This window comes from Misgurnus anguillicaudatus, chromosome 13 (assembly GCF_027580225.2).
Source record: "Misgurnus anguillicaudatus chromosome 13, ASM2758022v2, whole genome shotgun sequence".
NCBI classification, from domain to species: Eukaryota; Metazoa; Chordata; class Actinopteri; order Cypriniformes; family Cobitidae; genus Misgurnus; species Misgurnus anguillicaudatus.
Window position 1 is genome coordinate 24,649,189 of NC_073349.2, and position 27,671 is coordinate 24,676,859.

At 37.8% G+C, this 27,671-nt stretch overlaps 2 protein-coding genes across 5 annotated transcripts; one reads left to right on the forward strand and one right to left on the reverse strand.

The window, feature by feature from the left end:
• Positions 1–1,256: 1,256 nt before the first annotated feature.
• On the reverse strand, positions 1,257–20,112 carry pou6f1 (POU class 6 homeobox 1). Of its 4 annotated transcripts, XM_073875459.1 has the most exons (12): positions 19,733–20,112; positions 17,846–17,960; positions 17,441–17,485; positions 11,679–11,850; positions 11,321–11,430; positions 8,637–8,862; positions 8,149–8,339; positions 7,931–8,059; positions 5,285–5,515; positions 5,048–5,183; positions 3,606–3,771; positions 1,257–3,046 (listed from the first exon to the last, which is right to left on the reverse strand). In XM_073875459.1, the coding sequence occupies exons 2-12, from the start codon at positions 17,897–17,899 to the stop codon at positions 2,701–2,703; spliced, it is 1,806 nt and encodes a 601-aa protein (XP_073731560.1). In that variant the 5' UTR covers positions 17,900–17,960; positions 19,733–20,112; the 3' UTR covers positions 1,257–2,700. The 4 variants fall into 4 exon arrangements, with proteins under 4 accessions (XP_073731560.1, XP_073731561.1, XP_055044315.2 ...); XM_073875460.1 differs by lacking the exon at positions 17,441–17,485; XM_055188340.2 differs by lacking the exon at positions 19,733–20,112 and having other exon boundaries at positions 17,441–17,520; positions 17,846–19,656.
• Positions 20,113–21,635: 1,523 nt separating this feature from the next.
• On the forward strand, positions 21,636–26,029 carry dazap2 (DAZ associated protein 2). The gene is made up of 4 exons (XM_055188345.2): positions 21,636–21,817; positions 22,319–22,437; positions 22,953–23,201; positions 23,405–26,029. The coding sequence occupies exons 1-4, from the start codon at positions 21,805–21,807 to the stop codon at positions 23,528–23,530; spliced, it is 507 nt and encodes a 168-aa protein (XP_055044320.1). The 5' UTR covers positions 21,636–21,804; the 3' UTR covers positions 23,531–26,029.
• The last annotated feature ends 1,642 nt before the right edge of the window (positions 26,030–27,671 follow it).

Here is a 27,671-nt window from a genome sequence, read left to right on the forward strand (position 1 = left end):
GGGCATAGTTGTCATGACAACTGCAGTATGGCCCTTTTAAAATATTTTTATTTTGTATTATTATTATTATGAACAAATGTACATTTATACATGGCATGCTGTCCTCTAAAATATTGTTATTATATAAAGTTTGAGGAATTTAAGTGGAAATTCAAACTTTTAACCTTGCATTAACGCAATAATATATAATTAATTAATTTATTTATTTATTTACATTTAAATCAAATAGAAACTCCTTTAAATATTATGAAGCATCAGCTGTTTTGTTGACGTTTACTATTAAAACCATTACAAAGTTTACATTAGTTAACATTCCACCAATAGAAGCCAACATATTCAGTTTTCATTAAAAAACAATATAATTTCAATTTGTGATGGTTTCAATTTTTTGATGTTGTTTTTAGGGCAGTCCAAGCTAACAATTTTTGGTTCCCAAAACGTTCCCCTAATGTTATTTTGTAACGTTATTTTTCAAGGTTTGTTTTTTGTTTTCCAGGAAAGTTTTCTTTACAGAAATAGAACGTTATTTTTAGGTTAGTTTAACATTCCCCTAACGATAGAATAAAGTTCCTAAAACGTTAGGGAAACGTTAAACTAACATAAAAATAACGTTATATTTATGTAAAGAAAATGTTCCTGGCTAACCAAATACAAAAAATAACATTCTGGAAACCAAAAACTAACGTTAGGGGAACGTTCTGTGTTTGCTGGGGTTCTAATTATATATATATATATATATATATATATATATATATATATATATATATATATATATATATATATATATATATATATATATATATATATATATATATATATATATATTTTTTTTTTTTTTGTACAATAAACACATATATGCATGCATGATCCTCGTGTATTTAGAAGAGTTTTGACTGTTTTCATAATTTCTAAAAATATTTTTTGTTAAAATTGATCAAATAAATAAATTATTCCCTCACTCGGATATTAAGTATGAACGTACAACCGTTTATCAAAACACCACCAGTGAAATATAGAAAATCCATAGGAAATTGTACTAATGGTTGCTACATTTCACCCTTACCCAACCATTACTTTTAGGTTTAGTCATTTAAAATAAACTTGATTTGTGTACTGTGTACTAACTTCAGTCAGAAATCTGTGATCAGAGGAAAAAAGTCATTACTTGCTTATTTGGTATATATCAGTATTTTATTATTTGCAAAGATACTTACTATGACAGACTTCAATCAAGATTTAAAAACCATACACTATAATCTGTGTTTAGTGTTAATTTATTCAAATAACAAGTTAATACCAAACATTACAATTGATACAAAATAAATATAGTTAATGGAATACCGCATTTATAATTTGTAAATGCAATTGTTAGGGCATCGTTTAAAAATGCTTTCACTCAAAATGTTTTTGATCTGCGTTTATAGTCTTAAAAACATTGTGTTTCATTACACCGTTCCTTCTTCACAACATTATATTGTGAATTTCTGGTACTGTACCAATCAATATAAGAATACATCAGATAAATACTGAAGGTCCATAAGAACAATATAGCTTTATGTTTAGAACATAGTCCAGCGTGTTGATGCACATTTGTTTGTTTCCCGTCACATATTTTGTTTTCAAAAGGTTCATATAAACCAAATATTTTTTGCACAATTGTTAGTCACAATCTTTTAAAGTTTCATCTTTTATAAATCAGAGTGCAACCCAAATGCATTAAGCTAATTATGAATTGCATTGTTTGATAACATTCTTTAACATTTGTCATGTTAAATATGTCTCTGATCAACAATAAACTAAATGTCAGGTTTTACAAGTGCCCCATATAAGCATTGATTTAAATCTTCTCTTTAATAGCACCACCTGATGTTAAAGTTAGTGTTTAACTAGTAATGACAAAATAAAAATAACAGCATCCATAAAATCCATAGGACATCTACAACATCAGTTACTGTAATCTTCAATACACTTTACATTTAATATTCAAATCAAAAGTCAGACATACCACAATGGAAATTATACAAGGACCTAAATGAATGGGTGAACATGACAGTCCAAACTAAACACAGAAGATTTAACCACTTAAAAGCAGGTCATGCTGTCTGATTCAGAGTACTATGATTGTCCAGTATGAAGTTCAACCGAACCACAACTACTGTATATACACACACGGTATAATGGGAACCAAACAGAACCGACCTAAAAATTACAAAATACCAGTTTGTTTTAGGTAAATGTATTACATATTTATGTACAGAAAAACTATATGAACACAAAAAATGGAAATGTCAGTAAAACTAAAAAAAAAAAATCAGTTACAACCCATATAGCTGCTATTGCTACAGCGAAAGCAAATTCGTCAAAGTAACCACAGTTTTGTTTCTGCGAAATTTGCTTCTGCGAGAATGCGTTGCGAGTTTTCTTGTTTGTGTATGAACAAATGCTTATTTTCATTGATAAAAGCAGCAACATCTTCAATACTTGACATAGTCCAAAGGCCATTTTAGCATCTTGATATTATGGTAGCACACCAAAGGTCATGCATGCAGAAGAAAAAAAATGAAAATAAAAGTACTGTATGTTTGATATTATTCAAATATGCCGTTCAAGAGTCGCTGGTCGAAATTTGAAAATCAGCCATTTCTGTCATTTTGCAACGGAGCAACCAAAATCCAAGAATTTACTGTACACCAAACCTTCCTAGTGGGCTTGAAACACATTGATCTTGCTGGTGTTTTTTAGAGTCTGCCGACGATTACAGAACCAAACCCTGACCACCTCTCGATCGTAATTCAGCTCCTTGGCGATCTCTGTGATTTCCTGGCCGGTGGGAAGGGAGTTTTTCTCAAAGTAAGTGTTGAGGACCTCGATGGCCTGCGGTGTGAAGCTGGTTCTTCGTTTGCGTTTCTTGGATGGTTCCCCGCCGACAAACTCCATCAGGTTTTGCTGACCCTTCTGATTCCAGAGCTCAGCTTCAGCCAGCCAGCGCTCCAGCACGGGTTTCAACTTCTGGGCACTTTTTGGAGTGATGTCCAGCTTCTCAAACCTTTAAATAAAAGGATAAAGAATTGGGGCTTCGATTTAAAGGGACACTCCACTTTTTTGGAAAATATGCTATTTTCCAACTTCCATAGAGTTAAACATTTGATTTTTACCATTTTGGAATCCATTCAGCCGATCTTTGAGTCTGGCACTACTACTCTTAGCAAAGCTTAGCACAATCTATTGAATCTGATTAGACCATTAGCATCGCATTCAAAAATAACCAAAGAGTTTGGATATTTTTCCTAATTCCTATTTAAAACTTAACTCTTCTGTAGTTACATTGTGTACTAAGAAAGACAGAAAATTAAAAGTTGCTATTTTCTAGGCAGATATGACTAGGAACTATACTCTCATTCTGGTGTAATAATCAAGGACCTAACATGGCTGTAACATGGCTGCAAGAGGCGCAATGATACTATGTAGTGCCCGAAAATAGTCCCCTGCTATTGAAAGATAATAAGGGGGCTATTTTCGGCTGCTGCATCATATCATTGCGCCTCCTGCAGCCATGCTACGGCAGCAAAGTCCTTGATTATAGTGAAGACAGATGTTAAACTCACCTGCAGATAGCTGACTGACTGTAGGCCGGTCCTTCTGTAGCAGTCAGAGCCTGACCCACTTGAGTCTGTGTAAGACCCAAAGATAGCCGTCGAATTTTGAAATTCTTGGCAAACTCGCGGATCTCTTCTAGATTAATGGCCTCTTCTTCATTAACAGACTGCGGCTCTAATTGAAGCAAAAATCAAATATTTTTAAGTACATTTTGGCTGAGCTCAACATCAGATCCAATAAAATTTTTGGGTGAACTTCCTCTTGAACCCTTAAAGGATTACTCCACTAAAAATCCTGATAATTTACTCAACCCCATTTCATCAAAGATGTTTATGTCTTTCATTGTTCAGTCGAGAAGTTTTTTGAGGAAAACATTCCAGGATTTTTTTCTCAATAGTGGACCTTAACAGTTTCAGCTTCAAAGGGCTCTAAATAAACCCTTTCGAAAAAAAAAACTACTTATAAAGGAAAACACCCCCGTTAGGGTTTACTATGTTCTTACTTCAAATTAGATGAATTAATACATACCAATCTTTTTTCAATGCGTGCACTTAATCTTTGTACATCGCATTGTGAATGTGTTAGCATTTAACATAGCCCCATTCATTCCTGATGCTGCGTTCACACCAGCCGCGGTAGAGGCATTTGTGCGTCTAGTTCGCGCGAATGGGACGAATTGAGCATTGCCGCGGTAAACGCGCAAGTTGTAAAATTTGAACTTTGGCGGAAAAACGCGCCGCGTTAACCAATCAGAAGCTTGCTCTAGTAGTGCCGTGATTACAGGAATCAAGCAGAGTCACACAAGCCCCTCCCATGACACGAATTTCCTCTTGAATGTCTCGATGACTAGAATTTCACGAGAATGAAGCGAAAATGTTCAAGGGGCAAACTAGACGCTGTAGATGCGAATTTGACGCCTCAAACGGGGCTGGTGTGAACCCACTGTTAGGATCCAAACAGGGATGAATTTAGAAGCCACCAAACAATTCCATGTTTTCCCTATTTAAAGTCTGTTACACGAGTAGTTACACGAGTAAGTATTGTGGCACAAAATAAAATGTGCAGATTTTTCAACTTCTGCCGGGAGCAACTGCAGTGACGCGACGATGACGGATCCACAATTCAGTTCGGAATATAGTTGAAGTGCTGTAAACTAGGTTAAATTGATGATCGTTTTGCTAGATAAGACCCTTATGCCCTGGTTAGGATCGCTCAGAGCCCTTTGAAGCTGCATTGAAACGACAAACTGTTGATGTCCACTAAAATCTACTATATGGAGAAAAATTCTGGAATATTTTCCTCAAAAAACATAATATCGTCTCGACTGAACAAAGACAGACATAAAGATCTTGGATGATATGTGGGTGAGTAAATTATCAGATTTTTTTATGAAAGTGGAATAATTTTTTAAAAAGGTCGTAGAGTCCTTTAGATCGAAATATAAACATACTATTGACAAGTTGGCCAACAGTCGGCATGTCTCCACAGGCGATGACACCAGCAGAGGTGAGAGCTGTGACTACTTTACCCGCTGTGGGCTGCGGAGCAATGATCACTTTAGACTGAGCAACTTTCCCAACAGGACCCTACAGAACCAAAACACAGAAAATTAACAGATATGAGAACAATGTTTAAAAAACAAAAATCACTCACACCTGAATGCTAGGGTGTCTTGACACAACAGTACCTGCGTAGTAGTCTTGGTGAGCGTTAGGGGCACAGCGGCTTTGGGGAGGACAGACACAGCAGACGGGGTAGTGACTGCTGGGCCGTTCCCTATTGTAGCAATGATCTGACCCTGGGCGTTGAGGAGCAGCTGTGGGGATACGGTCTGGACCTGCAGGCCTTGAGTCGGTAATGTAGAAGCAGCTCCAGCCAGTGAGGCAGGATTGACCAGCAGAGGTAGCGTTCCAATCACCTACAGACAGATACTGATGAATCTTAAAGGAATATTTCATACATATTCTCACCCCCATGTCATCCAAGATGTTTATGTCTTTCGGTCGAGAAGAAACCAAGTTTCCTGAGGAAAACACTCCAGGACTTCTCTGCATATAGTGGACCTCAGTGGACCTCAACGCTTTGCTGTCATGCAGCATCAAAGGGCTCGAAACAATCACAACCAAGGCATTAGGGGCCTTATACTGAGTTTACACCAACCGCGTTTCAGGTGTCAAAATCGCGTCTACCACGCCTAGTTTGCCGCTTGAACAGTTTGAATGCACGTAGAATGTGTGTAGAGCGGAGTAGAAAAAGCAAGCATTTGACGCACGTCAGAGGCAAAATCCGCTTCTTGTGGGAAGGGCAAGTGCTACACGGTTGTCTGTTTGCAAGATGACTTATGTTGATTGTGCATTTATCAAGAGAGTTGCCAGTTTGTATTTGGTAACCTTACTATAGGGGGAAAATAAACGGCGCGGGTCGATAAACATCACATGACTCAAAAGTGAAGTGTGTATTACAACTTACCAGGTTGCCCAAAGTCCTCACTGACACTCTTCCAAGCCAGGTCCTTTCTATTCCTGTCTCTATAGAAATAAAAACTTGTGTCGTATAGCTCCGGGTGACTGCTTACAAACAATATCAAGCGTTGGTTGAGTGAGTGACTCCGGGCGGGGCTGCCACAGCAGCAAGCAGGCTCCTGGTTGGTTAACGCGGCGCGAAATTCCGCCAAAGTAAAACATTTTCAACTCGGGCGTCAACCGCAAATTCGCGTGAACCGCAAAATGCACAAAAAGCACCATTCGCGCGTACCACGCGAAAGGCGCGAATTGAGCGTTGTGCGCGGTATGCGCGAATGGTGCTTTTTGTGCATTTTGCGGTTCACGCGCGAATGAGGCGGAAACGCGTCTTCCGCGCTGCGGGACCACCTGACGCGCATCAACGCGTCTTCACATTGACTTAACATTGAAATCACTAGCGGTTCACGCCTCTACCGCGGTTGGTGTAAACGCAGAATTATATAGGGAAACGATCGTCATTTTTAACCACAACTTCCCGTCCCGCACCAACCTTGTGATACGTATTACGCAATCATGTCAAAATGTCACGGATGACGGAAGCGAAACTACCGCTCCAGTGTTTACAAGTGTGGAGAAAGATGACCGATGTTGTTGTATGTGGAACAATACTAATTAATGTCTTTGTGTCAGTTTATTGTTTAAAATGCTCTGCAAGTGTGTGTTTCACATGTAATGCATCACACAGCTAGTGCAAGATGAGAAGTTGTGGTTTAAAAGTACTTTTTTGTCGAAAATTATGATAGTTTCACTAGATAACCCCCTTATTCATCGTTTAGAGCCCTTTGAAGCAGCATTGAAACTGCAATTTTAAAGACTGCCTACTTTATTGCTAAAAACAACGTTATTTTGTGTACTTGGAATAATGCAATGTGTACAATGCGTGGTTTATGGTTAAATAAACTTTTAGTAAAATAATTTTCCACATACCAGACAGTTGTGTAGCTCAAGATTTCCCTGTCTTCCTGAAACGCACAGATTTTGTACAAAACTGTCCCTGATTGGCCAGCTAATCTGTACGTTGTGATAGGCCTGAATATCTCTGACATCAGCCGGAAAAGTGACGCTCCTTACTATGTTTAAAAGATCACGCACACAATGCAATGCTAACAGGAGTTAACTTACAGGCTGAGCCCGAAACCGTTTACTTTGGGGTTTGTACTTTTTGCATACCGTTAACATGTAATACACACTTACACACCAAAGGAAATGTGAAATCGTTAATCGGACAATAGGTGCTCTTTAAACTGCATTGAAATTGTAAACTGTTGATTTCAACTGAAGTCCACCATATGGAGAAAAATCCTGGATTATCCTCCCCAAAAAACTCAATTCCCTTTCGACCGAAGGAGGAGGACAACAACATCTTGGATGACATGGGGGTGAGTAAATTATCAGGGTTTTTTATGTAGAGGAGTAATTCTTTAATATATGATGGACAATATCTTGTTTTCTAAAGCATTACTATCAGAAAGATCCAACTTTGGGTTTGGAGCATCACTGTCCAGCGTTAAAATTTGATTTTATGCAGTTTGCAGACACTTTTATCCACAGCGACTGACCGTGCATTACAAAGGCCCTGTTTACACCTGATATTAAGATGCGTTTTGGTCGATCAGATCACAAGTGGACGCTAAATACGGGTTTGAACGGAGTATAAACCATTTGTGCTTGTCTACTTTTGATTAGATTCAGAGAAGCGGATTGCTTTGTCGTGTAGACGCTCATGTGGTCGAATGTGTAGGAATGGACACAAAAAAAATTCAACTTCTGAATGTATATATGGATGTAGCTGATTGTATTTTGCTACTGACCTGACCCTGTGCATTGGTAATAATTTGGCCTGTAAGTCCTGCAACGTTATGCATGGCATTTGTGAAAATGGGAGTCGTAGTTAGAGAACTGATGAACTGAGGCTGCCCGCCTAGAGACGCAGCGCTTATCTGAAAAACAAACAAGACGAATGTACCCAAAATTCATTAACCGTAACATTTCTGTTGCAAAACCACCCAAGCACAGGTTGCCTACTCACAATAGCAGGGTTTATGGACAGGCCTGCAGTCTGAAGCGTTGCGACCGAAACACTGGGTTCTGATGGCTTCTGCGCAGCAGACGCAGCCGTGGATGATACCGTCTGCGCTGGCTGCACGGCCGCGTGCACAGGCTGTAGAGCGGACACCTGGGGCTGCAGGACGGCCTGTGTGGGGTTCAACACAGTAGCGGCTGGGAGGAGACACACAAAGGGCGAACATGAACCACCAACTTCAGTGACACCAGCCATACCTGATCAGTAAAACTGCTTTTTGTGACTTGAATGAAGATAATAATATGCAGTTCTATCTCCATGCATGTTAAAATGCATCTTATGCCATCAAAATAATTTTACATTCCATTTAAGCATTTAGAAGGTGCTTATCCAAAGTACCACATTTCAGCAGTATGCGTGGGTAACGTAATGCTCTACCAATTGAGCTACAGGAACGCAATACATAACACTGTATTGAATTGCGAGCTTCATACCTTGCAGCCCAGCGAACGGCAGCTTCAGCAGTCCTCCAGCAGGACTGGCAGCAGCGAGGCCAGGGAGAGTGGCCACAGTAGCGGTGGGTAAGGTGAGGACTGCCAGACCACCCTGACCTCCAACAGATCCGGCCATGCTCAGAGGAATGAGAAACGGCTGACCCAGAGAACTCTGCTGGGCCAGCATACCAGTCATCAGAGAGGCCAAACCATCCTGCGTTAGAACCTGGCAGGAAAACAGAACGTACAATTTACTTGTGTGTAGGGTTGCAAAGGGGCAGAAAGGTTCTGGTAAATTTCCAGAAACTTTCAATGGGATCTTAAAGGCACACTCCACTTTTTTTGAAAAAATTTCATTTTCCAGCTCCCCTAGAGTTAAACATTTGATTTTACCATTTTGGAATCCATTCAGCTGATCTCCGCGTCTGGCGGGACCACTTTTAGCATAGCTTAGCATAATCCATTGAATATGATTAGACCATTAGCATCGGGCTCAAAAATAACCAAAGAGTTTTGATATTTTTGCCGTTTAAAACTGAACCCTTTGTTGTTACATCGTGTACTAAGACCGCGAGAAAATTTAAAGTTGCAATTTTCTACACTGTAAAAAATTTGCTGTAATTTTGCAGCTGGTTGCCAGTAACTTACTGTAGAAGATAAAGTCTGAAAAGGTTTCATGTTCATTTGACTTTGAACAAAATGTTGCCAGTAAATAACATAAATGTAAAATCTACAGTAAGTTACTGGCAGCTAGTTGTTAATACTGTAATTTCTACAGAAATTTTTTACAGTGTAGGCAGATAAGGACTATACTCTCGTTCTGGCGTAATAATCAAGGACTTTCCTGCTGTAACATGGCTGCAGGAGGCACAATGATATTACGCAGTGCCAGAAAATTGTCCTCTTGGTAAGTTTCAATAGAAAGGGACTATTTTCGGCTGCTGCGTAATATCATTGCGCCTGCTGCTGCCATGGTATGGCAACAACGTCCTTGATTATTACGCCAGAATGAGAGTATAGTTCATAGCCATATCTGCCTAGAAAATCCCAGCATTTAATTTTCTCTCGGCCTTAGGCCTAGTCCACACGGACACGGGTATTTTTATAACCGTGAGGTTTTTTCACACGGTTCGGCCGTTCGTCCACACGAAACCGCAGTATCAGGGCACCGAAACCGAGCATATTTGAAAACCCCGGCCAGGGTGAGCTTTTTAAGAAACACAGATTACAGTGGTGTCGTGTAGAGAGTAAAACCGGGGGTTTTGCCTTGCGACGTCAGAGTGTGCGCCGTTATCCACTGTGTTTGACGTCAAGATTGTGCGCCGCTGACTGCTTTGTTGATGATTCTGTGCAATGGCGGATGTATCTTGCTAATAATAACTGTGCTAACAGGGCTTCTAACATGTATACAGATGCTCAGTTATCTCACTATATTGCGGAACACGATTTGGGTTAAATCCCGCCTGCTGGTGTGGCATGCTCTTGACAGCGCTTGATATCGTGCTTTATCGTGTGGATGGATATTTAATTTAAACCGAGCATGTGTGGATGGGATTTTTTTTTTTAGGGAAAACTCCGGTTATAAATATACCGTGTCCGTGTGGACTAGGCCTTAGTACACGATGTTGCTGCACAAGAGTCAGGTTTTAAATGAGAAAAATATTAAGGCTCTTTGGTCACTTTTGAGCGCAGTGCTAATGGTCTAATCAGATTCAGTTAATTGTGCTGGGCTATGCTGGAAGGGGTAGCGCCAGACCCGGAGATCGGTTGAATGGATTCCAAAACAATAAACTCAAATGTTCCAGGGGAGCTGGAAAATGTTCCAAATTGCAAACTAAATGAAAATGTATGGGAATTATTTAGGGAAATTTATATAAATTTACATTTTGTTTGGTCATAAGCAGTCATGCATGCAAGGTAATACAAATTTTGAAAAATCTTGATACTTACGCTCATCAAGCCTGAACGATTTTTTGATCAAATAAATGCAGGATTGATGAGCATAAGAGACTTCATTCAAAAAAATAATAAAAAGTAGTCAGTAGTCAGTGTATAGACAGTTTCATCTTGCGCACATGCATTGGTCTGGTCGGAAACTTTACTTCCGGTCTCTGTTTGTTTAATGGTCTGACTAGTGGATAAAATAAACCCTGGAACAAATACCTCATCAAAAATAACAAATGTTGCGGTTTCCTAAAGACAAGGGGAGATGGTGATCATTAAATTACCACTATGTGAAGGGAGGTTTGGCAGCCGGTTTGTAGTTAACATAGGCAACTAGTTTATTTCCATTAATTCCTGTTAATTCCCATATTTTCCCATGAAAAGTTTCCAGCCTTGAATTTTCCTAGACTTTTGAAACCCTACTTGTGTGACTGAAAACTATTAATAATAATTTTAGTATTAGGTTACTTGACCATCACTGATAAACAAACTCTGACGGTAAGCAAAAATGGCCTTAATTTATGGATAAATGGTTTGGGTGCCAGAAACCTTGACTGAATTTATACAAGAACTTTAAACAGTAAATCAAATTAAACTACACTTTTTACAGTGCACAGTGTGCATCGTGACACATATGAATTTAATATTTAATACATTGCATGGTGCATTTAAATACTTAAAGATAGCAAGTGAACTGTCCCTGAATGAAACATATTTTAAGACAAAAAAATGGTGTTCACCTGCGGGCAGGCCTGAACCGTAATGGGTACACTGGTCTGTGGCTGGGACACACTGATGGAAGCTTTAGGGGTTACAGTCAGGGCTGCAGGTGCTGAGACCTCCACACTTACTGCAAGCAAAATGAAGCAAAGCCTCTATTATTCATCTGCTGTTAGCTACATAAAAAGCTGGCTATTCTGACATGATTTTGTATGCATAGACAACATAATGAATGGTGTGTTCTCCTCAAAACCTTGTATTTATTTCAATTAGGACTTTTTTTTCTAAATAGCTGTGGGTTTCAATGGTAGGTTGCTATGATACAGAGCTAACGCTGCTATTTATATCATTCATTGATCGGTCTCATAATTCTCTTACCAGTTGTGGTTACTGGACTTTCCAATGGAACCTCCTCAACTGCATCCAGGGTCTGACCGCCCATCTCTTCACCCCCCGACTCCGCCTTCCCATCAGTTCCTGAGGCGGACAAGACCGTATCCACCTCCACCTCAAGCACACGGATGGTCTCCTGACCTGACATGACGATGACCTGAAGGGTATAACAGTATGTCATGGTCTCTTCTCTGCGGTGATGAGAAACAGTGTTGAGAAGATGAGCATGGGCCATGGCCTGTTATGGATGAGTTTACACCAGTTTGTGTGTATTCTGATCTCTTAGCTATTGTATTTTAGAGTGTTCAACGAGTTAACGCATATTAAATTGATGCTAGGGCTGAGCAATATCTAATATTTGTAATAAATATGAAATATCAACTTAGGCAACATTATAATTTTTCCTATCAAGTTTCACAAGTAGGAATGCACCCAATGTTCAGCAACCAAAACTTTTCAGCCGAAAATAATGGCTCCAACACATTAAAATGTTTGCGACATGTTTATTGATGAAGCAAGCACGCATGCTCATCTGGCTTGGCTAATCGGGAGCACTGGGAGAATTCCCGGCCGGCTGGTCTGTTTTTTTGGCCGCGAGGACCGGTGTTGTCATGCCACCAGGTTGAATGTTGCTGTCCCTAGGCTGCCTGCACTCACATCAGCCCCACTCGCGTAATTCGCCTAAAATACATGTCCCCACCGCTTTATGCCCAAGTTGATTGTGTCCGGGACACTTAAAGGAAGAATTCTTGCTTTAGGGTCCATTATATATCTAAAATGCATGGAAAACGCAGAACGTACATTTAAAATAAACTTGTGCACGACTTGATGCGGCCTAAAATGATCTACAAATCATAATTACTTTAAAATCTAAATCATAGATGCAACATTAAATTGTCAATATCATCTATTGCAAGAGGAACAAAAAATATTTATTGGAAAAAAGTTTATTGGAAAAAAGTAAGTTTCAAATGATATGATGTTTTCTAAAGTAAAAAAAATCAAAACAAAAGTCTATTATATATTTGTTCTTTTTTTGACACAAAGTATGCTTATGATCTTCTTAGTAATAAAAAATTAAGATTTTTATTTTTCCATTTGTTTCCCCTGTATACCTGATACATATTGCTTGTCTATTGTATATCAGGGGTTTCCAAACACAACAGGTAAACTCAAGAAATATAGGGGGGAACACATTTGTTCACTTTTACTAGTTTTTGAGTCTAATTGAATAATATTAAAATACCTCATAATAGGACTGCAAGATTATGGAAAAAATAATAATCGCTTAGGCAACTGTATTTGCACAGAATTGGAAATGATTTGGAAAATTAAATGAGAACAGTGCAGTCTATTGCAGACTTAAATTGGCTATACTGAGGATTTAATTATATTATTTTAATATTGTCAGTCGTGAACTAAAGTGGGACGGTCTAATGGGGTGTACACACCGAACGCGCATTCAACGATTTGCGTGAGTAGATTACATACAAAGTCGATGCAAAGACACAAATAGACGTGAACTCGTGCAGGGCAATGCAAATGACGCGACTTGGGCAGCGCGATTGCCGCAAAAACACACGCTATTCGCCTCAAACAAGTCTTCGCGTAAGTTGAAAATATTCATCTCAAGTGAAAAATTCACATGACAAAGTTAAATCCTGTGAGTAATCTACAGCGAGGAAGGCGATGCTTCGCATTTGGTGTGTACACAGCAAAAGGCATGAAATAGTCGCACTCTAGCCCTGCTACAATGTTTGCTATTTGATTGCATCATCAAAATAATTAACCCTCGCTAAAATTTATTAGGTCTTATAATTTATTCAGCCGAACACCTAAAATTCATCTTTTGCCTATTTTTTGCAAAACAGTTTTGGTTGCCGAATATTTGTTGCTTTATATTGTTTTGGCTCTGTAAGCAGAAAATGTTTGCGTCATCAATAAAAAAATGTTCACGCAAGTCCCTGTGTTTTATGCAACATACTGTATTTTACATTTGGCATTAAATATATTTTAAATCTGTGGCAGGCAGCATTTTAAGCCACTTCACAACATATACATAATTACTGATGTATATCTCAGAAAAATGTCTGAAAAACAATCAGATTTAACAAATATTTATGGTTTATTATCAGGTTTGTAATAAAACGTTACAATATTACAAAACTGATTACATACCACAACCAGATAACAAACGTATTTTGTTATACTTTTCACACATTTATCTGTTCTTGCACATGCTTGTTTTATACTGCATGTTTTTTATATATATGTGACCCTGGACCAAAAAACCAGTCATCAGTGAAAATATTTATTTTTAAATGACAAAAATCATTAGGATATTAAGTAAAGATCATGTTCCATGAAGATATTTTGTACATTTCCTATCATGAATATATCAAAAAGTTATTTATCATCAGTAATACATGTTGCTTAGGATTTCACTTGGACAACTTTAAAGGTGATTTTCTCAATATATTTTTTTGCACCCTCAGATTTTCAAATAGTTGTATCCTGGCCAAATATCATCCTTACAAACCATACATCAAAGGACAGCTTATATATTTAGCTTTCAGATGTATAAATCTGTATAAAATTAACCCTTATGACTGGTTTTGTGGTTCAGGGTCACATATTTATGTTTATAGTGGGTATTATTATGTTTGTGTCTGATTGTTTTATTAAGCAATATCGCTTGAGTAGGAGTGTGATATAGCTCTTTATACAACAGTTCTTTCTGGTTCTCGAATCTGATTGGCTAAGACCTGTGCGATATTGTGCTGATATCGGCACTGTAACCTCTTCACCTTTCGTATCATTCCGCCACCTAGTGAATGGAGGTCCTAAGCAGGCTCATCTCTGAATGGAAAAACACAGACGCGCTGTTTTGAATCACTCTCCGTTTGTCTCATTAGTTTACTAGCTCATAAACCAGTCTGTGAATCCCCAATCAGAAGTTATTCCGTCAAAGATCAGCGCTCTTGGATGTTACGTTACAGTTAATGGGAGAAATGTCTTGTCACATCGTGTGGATTATTAACACTTGGAAAGAGGAATATAAACACTCGTTTTTTTCTGGAGCTATATCTTTTATCAGAACGCGAAAACACCGTGAAACTGCAGGTAAGCACCGCAGCTTTTAAATGTGGACATTGATCATTTACTTTATCGTGACCTGACTATTAAAACATGTTATGAGATATGGCCACTGGTATATTTATAAGCAGCATGCAAAAACATATCTCTGACACTTATAAAACACCGTTTTATATAGTACTGACCAGAACAAAGTTTAATAATAATAATCGAGTGCTCGTATCACGTTAAGAATAAATGAGAAAGCAATAGTAACGTTATACAAGTAGTTTTATTAACTTTTACCTCGCGCCAAAACAATAACAACACAAAAGACACTAAATATGAATTAAAAAACAAGTAGTAGTTTGATCATGACACCAAATACTGCTGATTTGATCTCATTTTGACGATCATAAACAAACAAGGCCAACATGAGAGCCAGGGTATCTCTTTCAGAGATGTGGCCCAGAGAGGGCGGTGGTCAGCGGGGCGAGTGAACACTGATGTCCGCTCATGCTTTGGTTCTCATTCGTACCGAATCTCACTAAGCAAACGTTCAAACAGGCGCTATCTTTACTAATCGACTGCAGATTTAAATATAATACATATACATTCTCGACTGAACTAATCTTAAAACTACACTTTGTGACCAAGAAACGGTAATATAAAGTAACGGCTTTTCCGTCCATTGAGTTGTTATGAGCTTCAAAGCAGCCGAAAGTTTTACCTGTCATTCTGGCCGCCCTCAAATCCGTGGCGGAAGAAGTAGTTCTCAAACAAAGAGGCTTTTAAAATAACTCCGTTGTTGTTTTCTAGTTTTCGTTTTTCAAACGTGTGCCGTCGAACTGTTGTATAAAAGCAATATCGCTCTCGGAGTCATGCGACATAGCTCTATATCATCACGGCTGTGACTGCCTCCGGCACTCGGCCTGCGGCCTCGTGCCTCTGGCCTAATCACAGCCGTGATGATATAGAGCTATATCACACTCCTACTCGAGCGATATTGCTTAAATATCATCACGGCTGTGATTAGGCCAGACGGCCTCGTGCCGGAGGCAATCACAGCCGTGATGATATAGAGCTATATCACACGACTCCGAGAGCGATATTGCTTTTATACAACAGTTCGACGGCACACGTTTGAAAAACGAAAACTAGAAAACAACAGCGGAGATATTTTAAAAGCCATTTGGTTTGAGAACTACTTCTTTCGCCAAGGATTTGAGGGCGGCCAGAATGACAGGTAACACTTTCGGCTGCTTTGAATCTCATATTAACTCAATGGACGGATTCGCCGTTTTTAAATATTACAATTTCTTGTTCACAAAGTGTAGTTTTAAGATTAGTTCAGTCGAGAATATATATGTATTATATTTAAATCTACAGTCGATTAGTAAAGATAGCGCCTGTTTGAACGTTTGCTTAGTGAGATTCGGTACGTATGAGAACCAAAGCATGAGCGGACGTCAGTGTTCACTCGCCCCGCTGACCACCGCCCTCTCTGGGCTACATCTCTGACAGGGATTCCCTGGCTCTCATGTTGGCGTTGTTTGTTTTTGATGGTCAAAATGAGATCAAATCAGCAGTGTTTGGTGTCATGATAAAACTATTACTTGTTTTCTTATTCATATTTAGTGTCTTTTGTGTTGTTATTGTTTTGGCGCGAGGTTAAAGTTAATAAAACTATAGTTCTATAATGTTACTATTGGTTTACCATTTTATCTTAACGCGATACGAGCACTCGGTTATTATTAGACTTCGTTCTTGTCAGTACTATATAAAACGTTTTTTTATAAGTGTCAGAGATGTTTTTGCATGTTGCTTATAAATATATCAGTGGAGATATCTCATAACATGTTTTAATAGTCACGTCGCGATTAAATAAATGATCAATGTCCACATTTAAAAGCTGCGGTGCTTACCTGCAGTTCCACAATGTTTTCGCGTTCTGATAAGAGATAGCTCCAGAAAAAAAATGAGTGTTTATATTCCTCTTTCCAAGTGTTAATCGTCCACACGATGTGACAAGACATTACTCCCATTAACTTTAACGTAACATCCAAGAGCGCTGATCTTTGACGGAATAATAACTTCCGATTGGGGATTCACAGACTGATTTACGAGCTAGTGAACTAATGAGACACACGGAGAGTGATTCAAAACAGCGCGGTTGTGTGTGTCCGTGTGTGCCTGCAGTTTTCCATTCAGAGATGAGCCTGTTTAGAGGACCTCCATTCACTAGGTGGCGGAATGATATGAAAGGTGAAGCGGTTACTGTGCCGTTATCAGTAGAATATCGCACGCCTCTTAGCCAATCAGATTCGAGAACCAGAAAGAACTGTTGTATAAAAAAAATATATATATATATATATATATATATATATATATATGACAATAAAACTCTTAAATGTTGTATATTCGTAGCAATATCACCCAGCCCTTGTTGTTTTATTTGCGACTGACAGCAGTTTGAATGAAATCTATTTAAATTCTGCTGTCAAGATTTAAGCAAAAGCTTAAACAGAAGTTTAAGCTTAGCCTAAAAATGTAAAACTCTTTTTTCTATAACGTTTCCAAATTGCATTTAAGTTGAGATCAGAGAAACATCACAGGATCAGAAGGGTAGAGAGATGCACAGGCAGAGATTGAGGCTCAGATAGGTTGCGTACCTGGTCGTCCGTTACTGGGAATTTCAAAGTGCAGGAACCTAAAATCTGAGAAAACACTTCTGCTGTCAGACAGTGAATGGCTAAAGAGAACAGAGATGCCAAGCACACATTAGGAGACAAAGAACCAACCAACCAAAGACACACAGGTGACACAAGTTCAGCCAACAAACAAGAGAGTCAGCCCAAATATAGCATAAGCAATGCTTTCTACAAACCCCGCACTAACAGAAGAGAATTGCTTGTGCTCACGAATGAATGCAGACTACACACGGGACGAGGAGGCATGAGGCTCAATCAGAGGTGTGATGGCTGGACATTGAATGAAATGTTAAAGTATGTGTGTACTCTTTATGCACAAAAAAACATGAAGGTTATGATTCGGTTTGCTCTAACTTTTATGAATACCTGTTCGTTGACAGTGAGAGGAGCATTGTTTTCTGGTAGATCCTCAGTGTCCATTGTGATGTCTTAACTCCGAGATGATCAATGATTCTGCATAATGATACAGCACCACAGTATCACCCGCTGAAAGAAACATGCCGTCACTAGGAATAGTCTTATGATATCCACAATCCATTCACTAAATGACAGATTTTGCAAACTCTATATCATAGTTTAATACATGAGTCTCTTTTTGGGAGCAAGGGCTACCCCCATGGTTAAACAATCTGGTTGGCTATTCTTTTGATAAAGTCTTCTTAAACTTTTTTCTTTTACTTGTTGATTTTTTTTTAATTTACTTGTTTATGTTTTATCATTGCTTAAAATGTCAGAAGCCAAGCTAATATAAAAAATATGTAATAAATAAATATTAAAATTGAGAATATAAATATAAAAAAGAATGTGCATTGGCTGGCAACCTGGTGCCTACACACTCACCTAAAGGATTATTAGGAACACATGGTCAATTTCTCATTAATGCAATGGTGTAATGGTGTGGGGGATGTTTTCTTGGCACACTTTAGGCCCCTTAATAGTGCCAATATGGCATCGTTTAAATGCCACGGCCTACCTGAGCATTGTTTATGACCATGTCCATCCCTGTATGACCACCATGTACCCATCCTCTGATGGCTACTTCCAGCAGGATAATGCACCATGTCAAAGCTCGAATCATTTCAAATTGGTTTCTTGGACATGACATTGAGTTCACTGTACTGAAATGGCCACCACAGTCACCAGATCTCAACCCAATAGAGGATCTTTGGGATGTGGTGGAACGGGAGCTTCGTGCCCTGGATGTGCATCCCACAAATCTCCATCATCTGCAAGATGCTATCCTATCAATATGGGCCAACATTTCTAAAGAATGCTTTTAGCACCTTGTTGAATCAATGCCATGTAGAATTAAGGCAGTTCTGAAGGCGAAAGGGGGTCAAACACAGTATTAGTATGGTGTTCCTAATAATCCTTTAGGTGAGTGTATATAAATATATACATATTAGGCATACATACAATTTTGTCCATTAAAAACATCACATATTCAATAAAAATAACCTCACACAGTTTATTTAGTTTGGATATTAATTAACTCTTATTTAAGGCTACCAAAAACAATAGCAAAGTGCAATTTTGGTGGGAACTATGGTTAACATGACACATGTTTGACAAGTTGACTTGTTATGACGTAGTCAAGCATATGACGTTGCTCACAAGGTTGTCAATTCAAATACTGGGACACAAGTAACAGATGGTCAAACAAGTTTTTCTCATTCTGGTCCATGATGCTATTAACCCCACACTGTCAATATTGCGCGTGTACAGTAAAATGTAAGCTGAATCGCACGTGAGCATTAAAACAATAGAGAATTATGCAAGCCTGGCTCGTTCAGGGGTGCGACATTTTCACATCAGGCCTTCGAGGGCCCGAATTCTTTTCAAACAAGCTGTGTCGCAATCTTGACAGTGACGGGACACGGATACGTTCACGTATCTGTTCCCGTGACAAAACATCACTGGGGACAACCGGTTCGTGATGCACGACTCATAAAAATCCCCGATCTAATAAAAACTTCCGCAGGGTCCAGTAACAGTGCAACACCCCCAAATCCTCAATGCACGAATAAAAGTCTCCCTACGGGACACATTGCTCGTTCACTGATCGCGCACCTCACGTGCCAACATGCCATGCCGCGCGACGGTATTTGATGCGTTCCCTTTCTCTTTATCATAAATATATAAATTATGCTAATTAAGACCATTGCATATTAACCAAAACCTCGTTCCGATTTCTCCCGGTTCGTACTGCGCGCGTGCACAAATGCGTTAAAACTGCGATCATATTTGCGACTTACCCGCTGAAACGTGGGCTGTTTTCTTTATTTCTCCTCCTTCGCCTAGCTTTGACACAGTTTGTTTGAAACATGCATCATTAAAAATTCATCTCACAGCTTCCAGACGCGCGCTACAGATGCACACAAAAGAGCTATTTGCATTGATAAGGAGGCTCGGGACGGCGCTGCTCCTCTTTTCCTTAATATTTAATGACGTCTTTTCGTTAACTGTTATGCCAGTGAGGTAAATGCTCCTTAGTAGCTAAGGTGAACCTGTATCTGCAGAAAATTCCCCCAAAATTAACGCAATTTTACTCTTTTGCACTACGTCATGAACATAATTTATGCAGGCCGAGTTTTGCGTTGAAAAAATGGCGCTGGCTCGACAGAACAGAAGCGATGGCAGATTTAAAGAGACAGTAACATGTGTACCGCAGTTACACTGTAATGTATTATTATACTGTAAACTGCTAATAATAATATTAATAGTTGTTTTGTTGACATAATTTACAGTGATCAAACACAAAGCATAAGTTTTTTTTTATTGACAAATGAGAAATATAATATAAAACAAAGCAAATATTTCATGAAGACATAGTTTGTCCACTGATTCTATATACTGATTTTATGTAGGGTAAGTTAATTTTTTAAATATTATATATACATTTTAGAATAATAGTACTGTCATTAAGACTATGACATAACACAAATGTAACTTTTGGTAGGCCTAATTCTAGATGCATACAAGTTGTGATCTTACTGTTTTCTTCTCAAGCACTGGAAGAAGCCCATTGAATCTTGTATTTGATTTACAAGACATATTGCCTCTTTTGTAATGAACTGGCTTATGAAAGAGACGTTGTGTCTGTGCTCACACTTTCTGTATTTCCTCTGTTGCCAAGCCAGCTGGCAAACACCTCTATTTGCATGCATTAGCAGCATATTGCCATGGAGCTCAAGGGGAACAGTGATGGCTGAATACAGACGAATCTGTAATTAGGTTCACATCCAATACAGAGCCCCACCATTGGAGCACATAGTTCTGTATAACATGTAGTTTTGATAAGAAAATTATACAAAAATAAAAGCATGTTAATGTTTAAATATATTTATTCACTTTCTTTGACAGAGTTATGCTGAAAAGCATTCAAACAGCAAATACTGAGATGTTTAACGTGAACTTGGAATATTAATGAATTGGTGTGGGCTTCGGTTCTGTTTTGTAATAAATGTTTAAGGTTTGTGCAGACTAACTTTAAGGAGCATGGAATGTAAGTTATATGAAAAAATGCACATTTAACACAATAAACAATAACAGTAAGTAAGTAAAAATAATTATTGACAGTCATCAATATTAACCAGTGTAGTACCATTTTCAACCCCATTTTGCACAGACTTCTACACTATCAATATGAAAGTCATTATATTAACATTTATATAAATGAGACTCCGGCTATATTTAAAAATAAAAAATATCCTATACTAAATATAGCACATACCACACAAGCATATAGCCAGTAGCCTATATACAGAGAATTAGGACATATACATCATAACATGAAAATAAAGCAAAACATTCAAATAACTTCGTTTTTAGTGTTCATGTTGCTTTGTAAATGAAATGTATCATTTTTTTATTCTTATTTTTTTATTAGTATTATTTTTTTTTCTCTCTGTGTAAAATATGTATGTTAATGTAGTAAGGTCTGTTATGCGTCTCCCCTGTTATTTATGTTATGTAATGTTGTATGTTTTCTTTTATGTAATGTTTAGTGAACATGCAATAAAACATTTTTAAAAAAAACTTCGGTTTTAGATGGTAAAATGGGGCTTACTTTAACTTTCGTTTCCGGTTTAACGTAAGTCATGAGTTGCCTTTAACAGGGCGTGGCGTCTAAAATATGACGTACATTGACGTAGCTCCTCCCAACACAAATACACTCAAAGGAAACCAGACGAAAACAAGGAAGTAACGACTAAAAAAAAGGACGAAGAACTTTGTGTAAACCTTTAATTTATTGCCAAATAAACGCAGAATTCGACTTGTGAACATTTTCGTCCCCTAGTCTATATTCTTTATAGTGAAGAAAAATGAACAACAAAGGTTCATATGCGATCTCCTACGCTGTTCGGCTATTTTGGTTAGCCGCTTCCTAGCAACTACCCGTTGACTAGCCAGCCTAAACTGACTTGCATAACAAACGTGTTTACACACTGAACACGTATTAACCTTGTGCCAAATATCTGTCATTGACTACGTCTTAATGTAAAACGGTAAAACATAAGACGAAAATATGTCATTTTACAACGTTAGGTTATGTTTAATAGGTGAAGGGGGCTAGCCTTCGTTGCTACAGCGCGATGACGTGATCGTAGAGGTGACCTCATTAATCGAGCGAGACGCGTTAAACGCACTCACGGCCTCTGAATTTTCAATTTTTATTAATACATTGTTTAATAATTGTCATTTACCTAAGAGCTGTTTACCCTGTTAGCTGTCGGTTAATTTTTTTATCTATCTGTCTAGCATACATTATATTATACAGTATATCAATGTAACTGTTTTGAGCATATTTTGACTATTTTGTCTTTTGTATTGGTGCAGGTTCATATCCACAACAATCCCTTTATCCTCAGCAGAGCACAGCACCTGTTTACCCACCTGCTATGCAAGTCCCTGGTCAGGTGTCCCCATATCCAGATGCCCCTCCTCCATACTCTGAGGTGGGTATAGACATCCCACAGGAATATATTTTAAAGAGCATTTATTCCTTTTAACATCGTCATATTTACAATTAAGTATAATATATTAATATCACAAAAAAGGTTAGCAAAAGGAGTTTTACATTAGATCTGGAGTGGGCAGATCTAATGTAATCATACAATGAACATTCGCTTGAGGTGCAATCTTGTTCACAAAAGCATTAAGCCATAAAGGGCCATGCTATAAACCGATTTTACCTAAATATAAATGCTGCTTTTATAGCTTAGGGGTAATGATAGATAATAAATAGGTTTTTAAATAATAATAATATTTTAAATTGATAATACATTTTTTTACAGTATAATATAGGTTATCATTGTAACTGATGCTTGTTTACATTTCAAATGTATTTATACTATTAATATTTTTTATTATTACAGAATGTTGTGCAGTTATATGGGAGTTTAATACCATCTTTGAGTGCCGCTCAGTTTTCCCATACAAATGATTAACTTTATTGTGTTTCTTGTCACAGGTTTATCAACCCAGGTACATGGCTCCTCCCCCAGCCCCTGGACACATGCCCCAAATGACCTCAGCATACCCTGGTACTCAAATGTACATGCCCATGGCTCAGTCTGTTCCAATGGGGGCAATGCACTCCAGCGTTCCCATGGCATACTATCAGATGGGACCCATGTATCCCCCCGGTTCCACCGTCATGGTGGAAGGTGGATACGATGCTGGTGCACGCTTTGGACCTGGTGGCACTGGTACCATTCCTGTAAGTCTTCCAATGATGCTTTATATCACGGTTCCTCAAATCCTATCCTGGTGGGCCGGTGCCCTGCAGAATTAAGCATGTTCCATCAGGATAGGGTTTGAGGAACCCTGCTTTTTTATTTGATTTTATATGTATGTAATATTTTTGATTATTATCATATTTTCCCAATGGGATGCTTCATTATGTTTGTTTTTATATTCAAGCCTCCACCTCCTGGACACCTGCCTAATGCAGCTCAGATGGCAGCCATGCAAGGTGCAAATGTGGTGATGACACAACGCAAGGGCAACTTTTTCATGGGCTCCGGTGGAGGTTACACTATCTGGTAACATTGAGCATCAACCTGGGCTTGAACCGAAGCCCTCCTCCTGAGTTCCCAGTCCTTTACCTCCCTATCCCTCCCCTGCCTCCCCTGGGGCAGCTTGGTTAAGCCACAATACTGATTAAACCTAAAGGAATGTAATATGTTAGAGCCCCTTACTCAAGGTACAGTACTCCGCTGTTGATATAATTGTGTGTTCACGCGATTATATAATGTATAACACAATTATTGTGTATTCACTATTATGTAACTCTTTTCAAAAATGCATGATAATTGTAGGTTTACAATCGTAGGTGATCACGTGCCGTATGTCATTGGTTGGCTAATTTAGAGAGTTGGGAGGGGGAACACAGTCCATTTTTAGTTTTATTGAAATTGATGTCCCGTTTGTTTAGCTTACAAATTTTTCTTCTTGAGCCGTTTGTTTTGATGGCAAGATTTGTTGGATCATCTGAAGTAGCTATGCACTTGAAACTTCCTTTTTTCATATCGTAATATTAAGATACAATAACCTGATTATTCACCCAGATTATTATAAAGAGATGAGGAATTAAGGAAAAGATTAGGAATCAAGCACTGCAAATCAAGGAGAAAGATGTGTTTACAAACTCAAACAATAGCGGAGTATTGTACCTTTGGGCGATCTTATATATATATATTATCTGGTGCCAAAACTGTACTGCGCACCATTATTTAATAGCAAAGAAATTACATATGAATGAACCTAAATGCAGTAAAACGAGAGCGAACAAGACAAACTATAAACACATGTGGTTCAGAGAATATTTTATGTTTCGGTCAATATTAACCCCTTAAAGTCGGATACCCAGAGCTGTACATACATAGCTGTTTCATTTAGTTTAGTGTTTGTGTCAGACAGCTTCCTTCTTCACACGTATATGTTTTTGCTACTTTATCATTTTCCATAAAGGTAACGTTGTTTACAGAGGTCGGGGCTTTATTCAAGACCATGCATTTTCAGTATTTTACACTTTGGCACATTTAGCATTTTTCTAATGTTGGTTTTTTTGGGGGGAGCTGCTTGTACCAAAGATCTTGACTAGAATGCACTAGATGCTTTTTTGCTTCACTCACAGTTTGTCTGCACACAGATTCATACAGAAATACACAAACATATCATATTTAGGGGAAGGTGATTGCTTTGTAGGTATTGTACACAAAGCATAGCTGTGTATTTAAAATGGGGGGGATAACACGTATAACATGTTGCTTAATTGTATCTTGATGTTTTTGCATGCACTTTCATTCAGTTTTGTTCTTAATAAAGAATTGAGTTTTTAGAAGTACCAAATATGTTAATTTATGTGACCAGTCAATCTGTTCAAATTTGTTTTAGTTACTTATGCATTGATCATTTTACAATAGTAAAGTAATACTTAAAATATACCAGCTGGTGTTCAGAGGAGAAACTGTTGGGTCCTGGTTTTTTTGGGTACAAAGTTTGACTCCCTTTAAATCTCAGTTTTTATTTATCTGGAAAAGATTAGACCACCATCTTCCTCATTTCCGTGTAATGATCTTCAAAGCAGCTGCTTCGACATGAAACTTTGCATGACTTCTGTAGCAGTTACCTGTATTTGTATTAGACGTGATTTAAATGCTGCTTATTTTGCTAGATAATATTAATGGGAAAGGCTTAGAAATGCTCTTTTTAATATATTCACATATTTCAATCGTTTTTAACTAAAAAAGGAAATGTGCCAAACAGGCACATTTTTAGGATTTTTATGTATCATGTGCATCACTGGGTATCCGACATCAGTTCTAAAGGTTTTGCCCTTATATGTAAACAAGCAAAGACATCATTCAAGTTACTTGAACGTCTCTTTGCCAATGAGGAGGAAACTCTCTTCATCAGTCAATGCAATGTGATGATGATTAAAAAAGTGCCATGTTTGCTGGCATTGCCTTACCACCATTTACATCATCTGTGATTATTTTTTGTGTGTTGATGTAGTCTTTTGTATGTTAAATTAAAAACTAGTAAGTATGCATTTACGATTCCTAACCTGACTTTTAAGTCATTCCTTAAACAGATGTTTTCCATAGCTGTGATTTTTGTAAAGAATGTCATTAAAAAAAGAAACATGAGGCAAAAAATTTCAAAGGGCAAAGCTTTCAGAACTCTTAGTGCTGCATTTTGTCATGGCACGTGCCACGGTTTGGTTTGCTTTGCGTATGCTATGTAGCGGATACACTGCTTTTATTGAGCCTCAATACCATGACAGCCATGAATGGTATTAGTTTATGTGGGCACTACAATACAGTTCAGGGAACCCTTTTGTTTTTGTTTTCTATTCAAATATAACAAGGTTGTGATGGGTTGTAATGGTTGCATACTGCAGCATCAAGGATCCGAGGTCCTTACTAGTTTGCTACATGAAATAATGAAATCCAATGATATTGTGGTGCACTTAACTTTTTTTTATACTAAACCTTAAGTATAAAACAAAATTTAGAATAAAGCTATTTTGAATTTTGACAATCTGTGCTCCAATTTGTTATTCAATGAACGTGTTTCATGTTTCTTTCACTATGACAGTTTTTTAATAGTTGCAAAAATCAAATCAGATATTGTTTCAGTCTAAAGCATTCGAGTTCAACCTGATGTATTTTGAGATTTTGATTAGCTTCACTTTGACAAAATTATATTTGTACATTTGTAACGTACACGTTTATGTAGACAAAAAAAATTAAACATTTGCCAATAAAGCTGTAGATCAGACTCATTAAAAAGTAGTTAAGTAATTTAAAACTTGGAATCAGACATAAACTGCATTAATTTTATGGTAAATATACACTGAAAAAAAAATGATTAATTCAATTCACTCGAATTTTTTAAGGTAAGTGGTTGCAATCAACTTATTTAAGCTACATTTAAAGGTGCAGTGTGTAATTTTTAGAAGGATCTCTTGACAAAAATGCAAAATAATATACGTAACTATATTATCAGATAAATTTGTATTTTATAATGAACCGTTATGTTTTATTACCTTAGAATGTGACGTTTTTATCTACATACATCGAGGGTCCCCTTACGTCAGTGCTTCTCAATTATTTTCTGTCATGCCCCCCCTAGGAAGAAGTAAACATTTCCCGCCCCCCCAACTCTCCGCCGCGACTGTAAATAGTATAATTTATCTATAAAATGACACATCTGCAAAACATTGTATCCTTATTAACATTAAAGAAAAAAAAGAAATATTGATCAACTTACAGCAAAGAATAACTTTATTAACATTGTTTTTTAGTCTGTAACAGAAAAGACTTAAAATGCATCAATTTGCCTGAAATAAATCAATCCTTATTTAAAGTGTAATATTTTTTGACCATTTGATACTGAAAAATTAAAATTAAATATATACAATAAATAATAATAAAAACTCAAGCGGCTTATCAGCGTGATTGGGGTGTAATGTCTTTAAGTGACAGTGCAAAAAAAAATTCTTCCTGAAAAAGTATTTTTCCCCAGGGTCTCGCGAGCCCCCTCTGGGGGTCCCGCCCCACTATTTGAGAAGCACTGCCTTACGTGGAAGTCGATATTTTGTGCCGCCATGTTTCTACAGAAGCCCTTAACGGACAAACTTTTTTAACTAAGTTGTCTCCGTCAATTACATGTTTTTCCAGTGGCGGGTACCATAGCTTCTCTATGCATTTCAAAATGAGGGGTGAGCAGTGGACTGAGCTGTTGGTTGCAATTCACAACCTCACCACTGGGTGCCGCTAAAATTTACACACTGCACCTTTAAACAGAAGTTTTTTGTTTTATTTGCAACTACTTAACCTTAAAAAAATTGAGTAAATTGAATGAATCTTTTTTATTTCAGTGTAATGCTAACTCAAATATCAATAAAGAGCTCGGATGCAAAACCCTCTAAGTGTGTCTGACTTGTTTTCAAACGCTTAATGGATTCTGCCAACAAACTGTTTGATTTCTGAATGACCCAAGGCTGTGATTAACTGGATTTTAAGCGAAAGTATTTGGTAAACGCATAATACGTGCTTCCGGTTAATATCATTATCTTGCATTTAGAGGCTTTTGCGTTCAAGCTCCTTAAATCTAGTATCATTAACAATAATCAGCAGATGTCTTTCAGAGGTACTGTTTATATTTGGCACCGTTACAG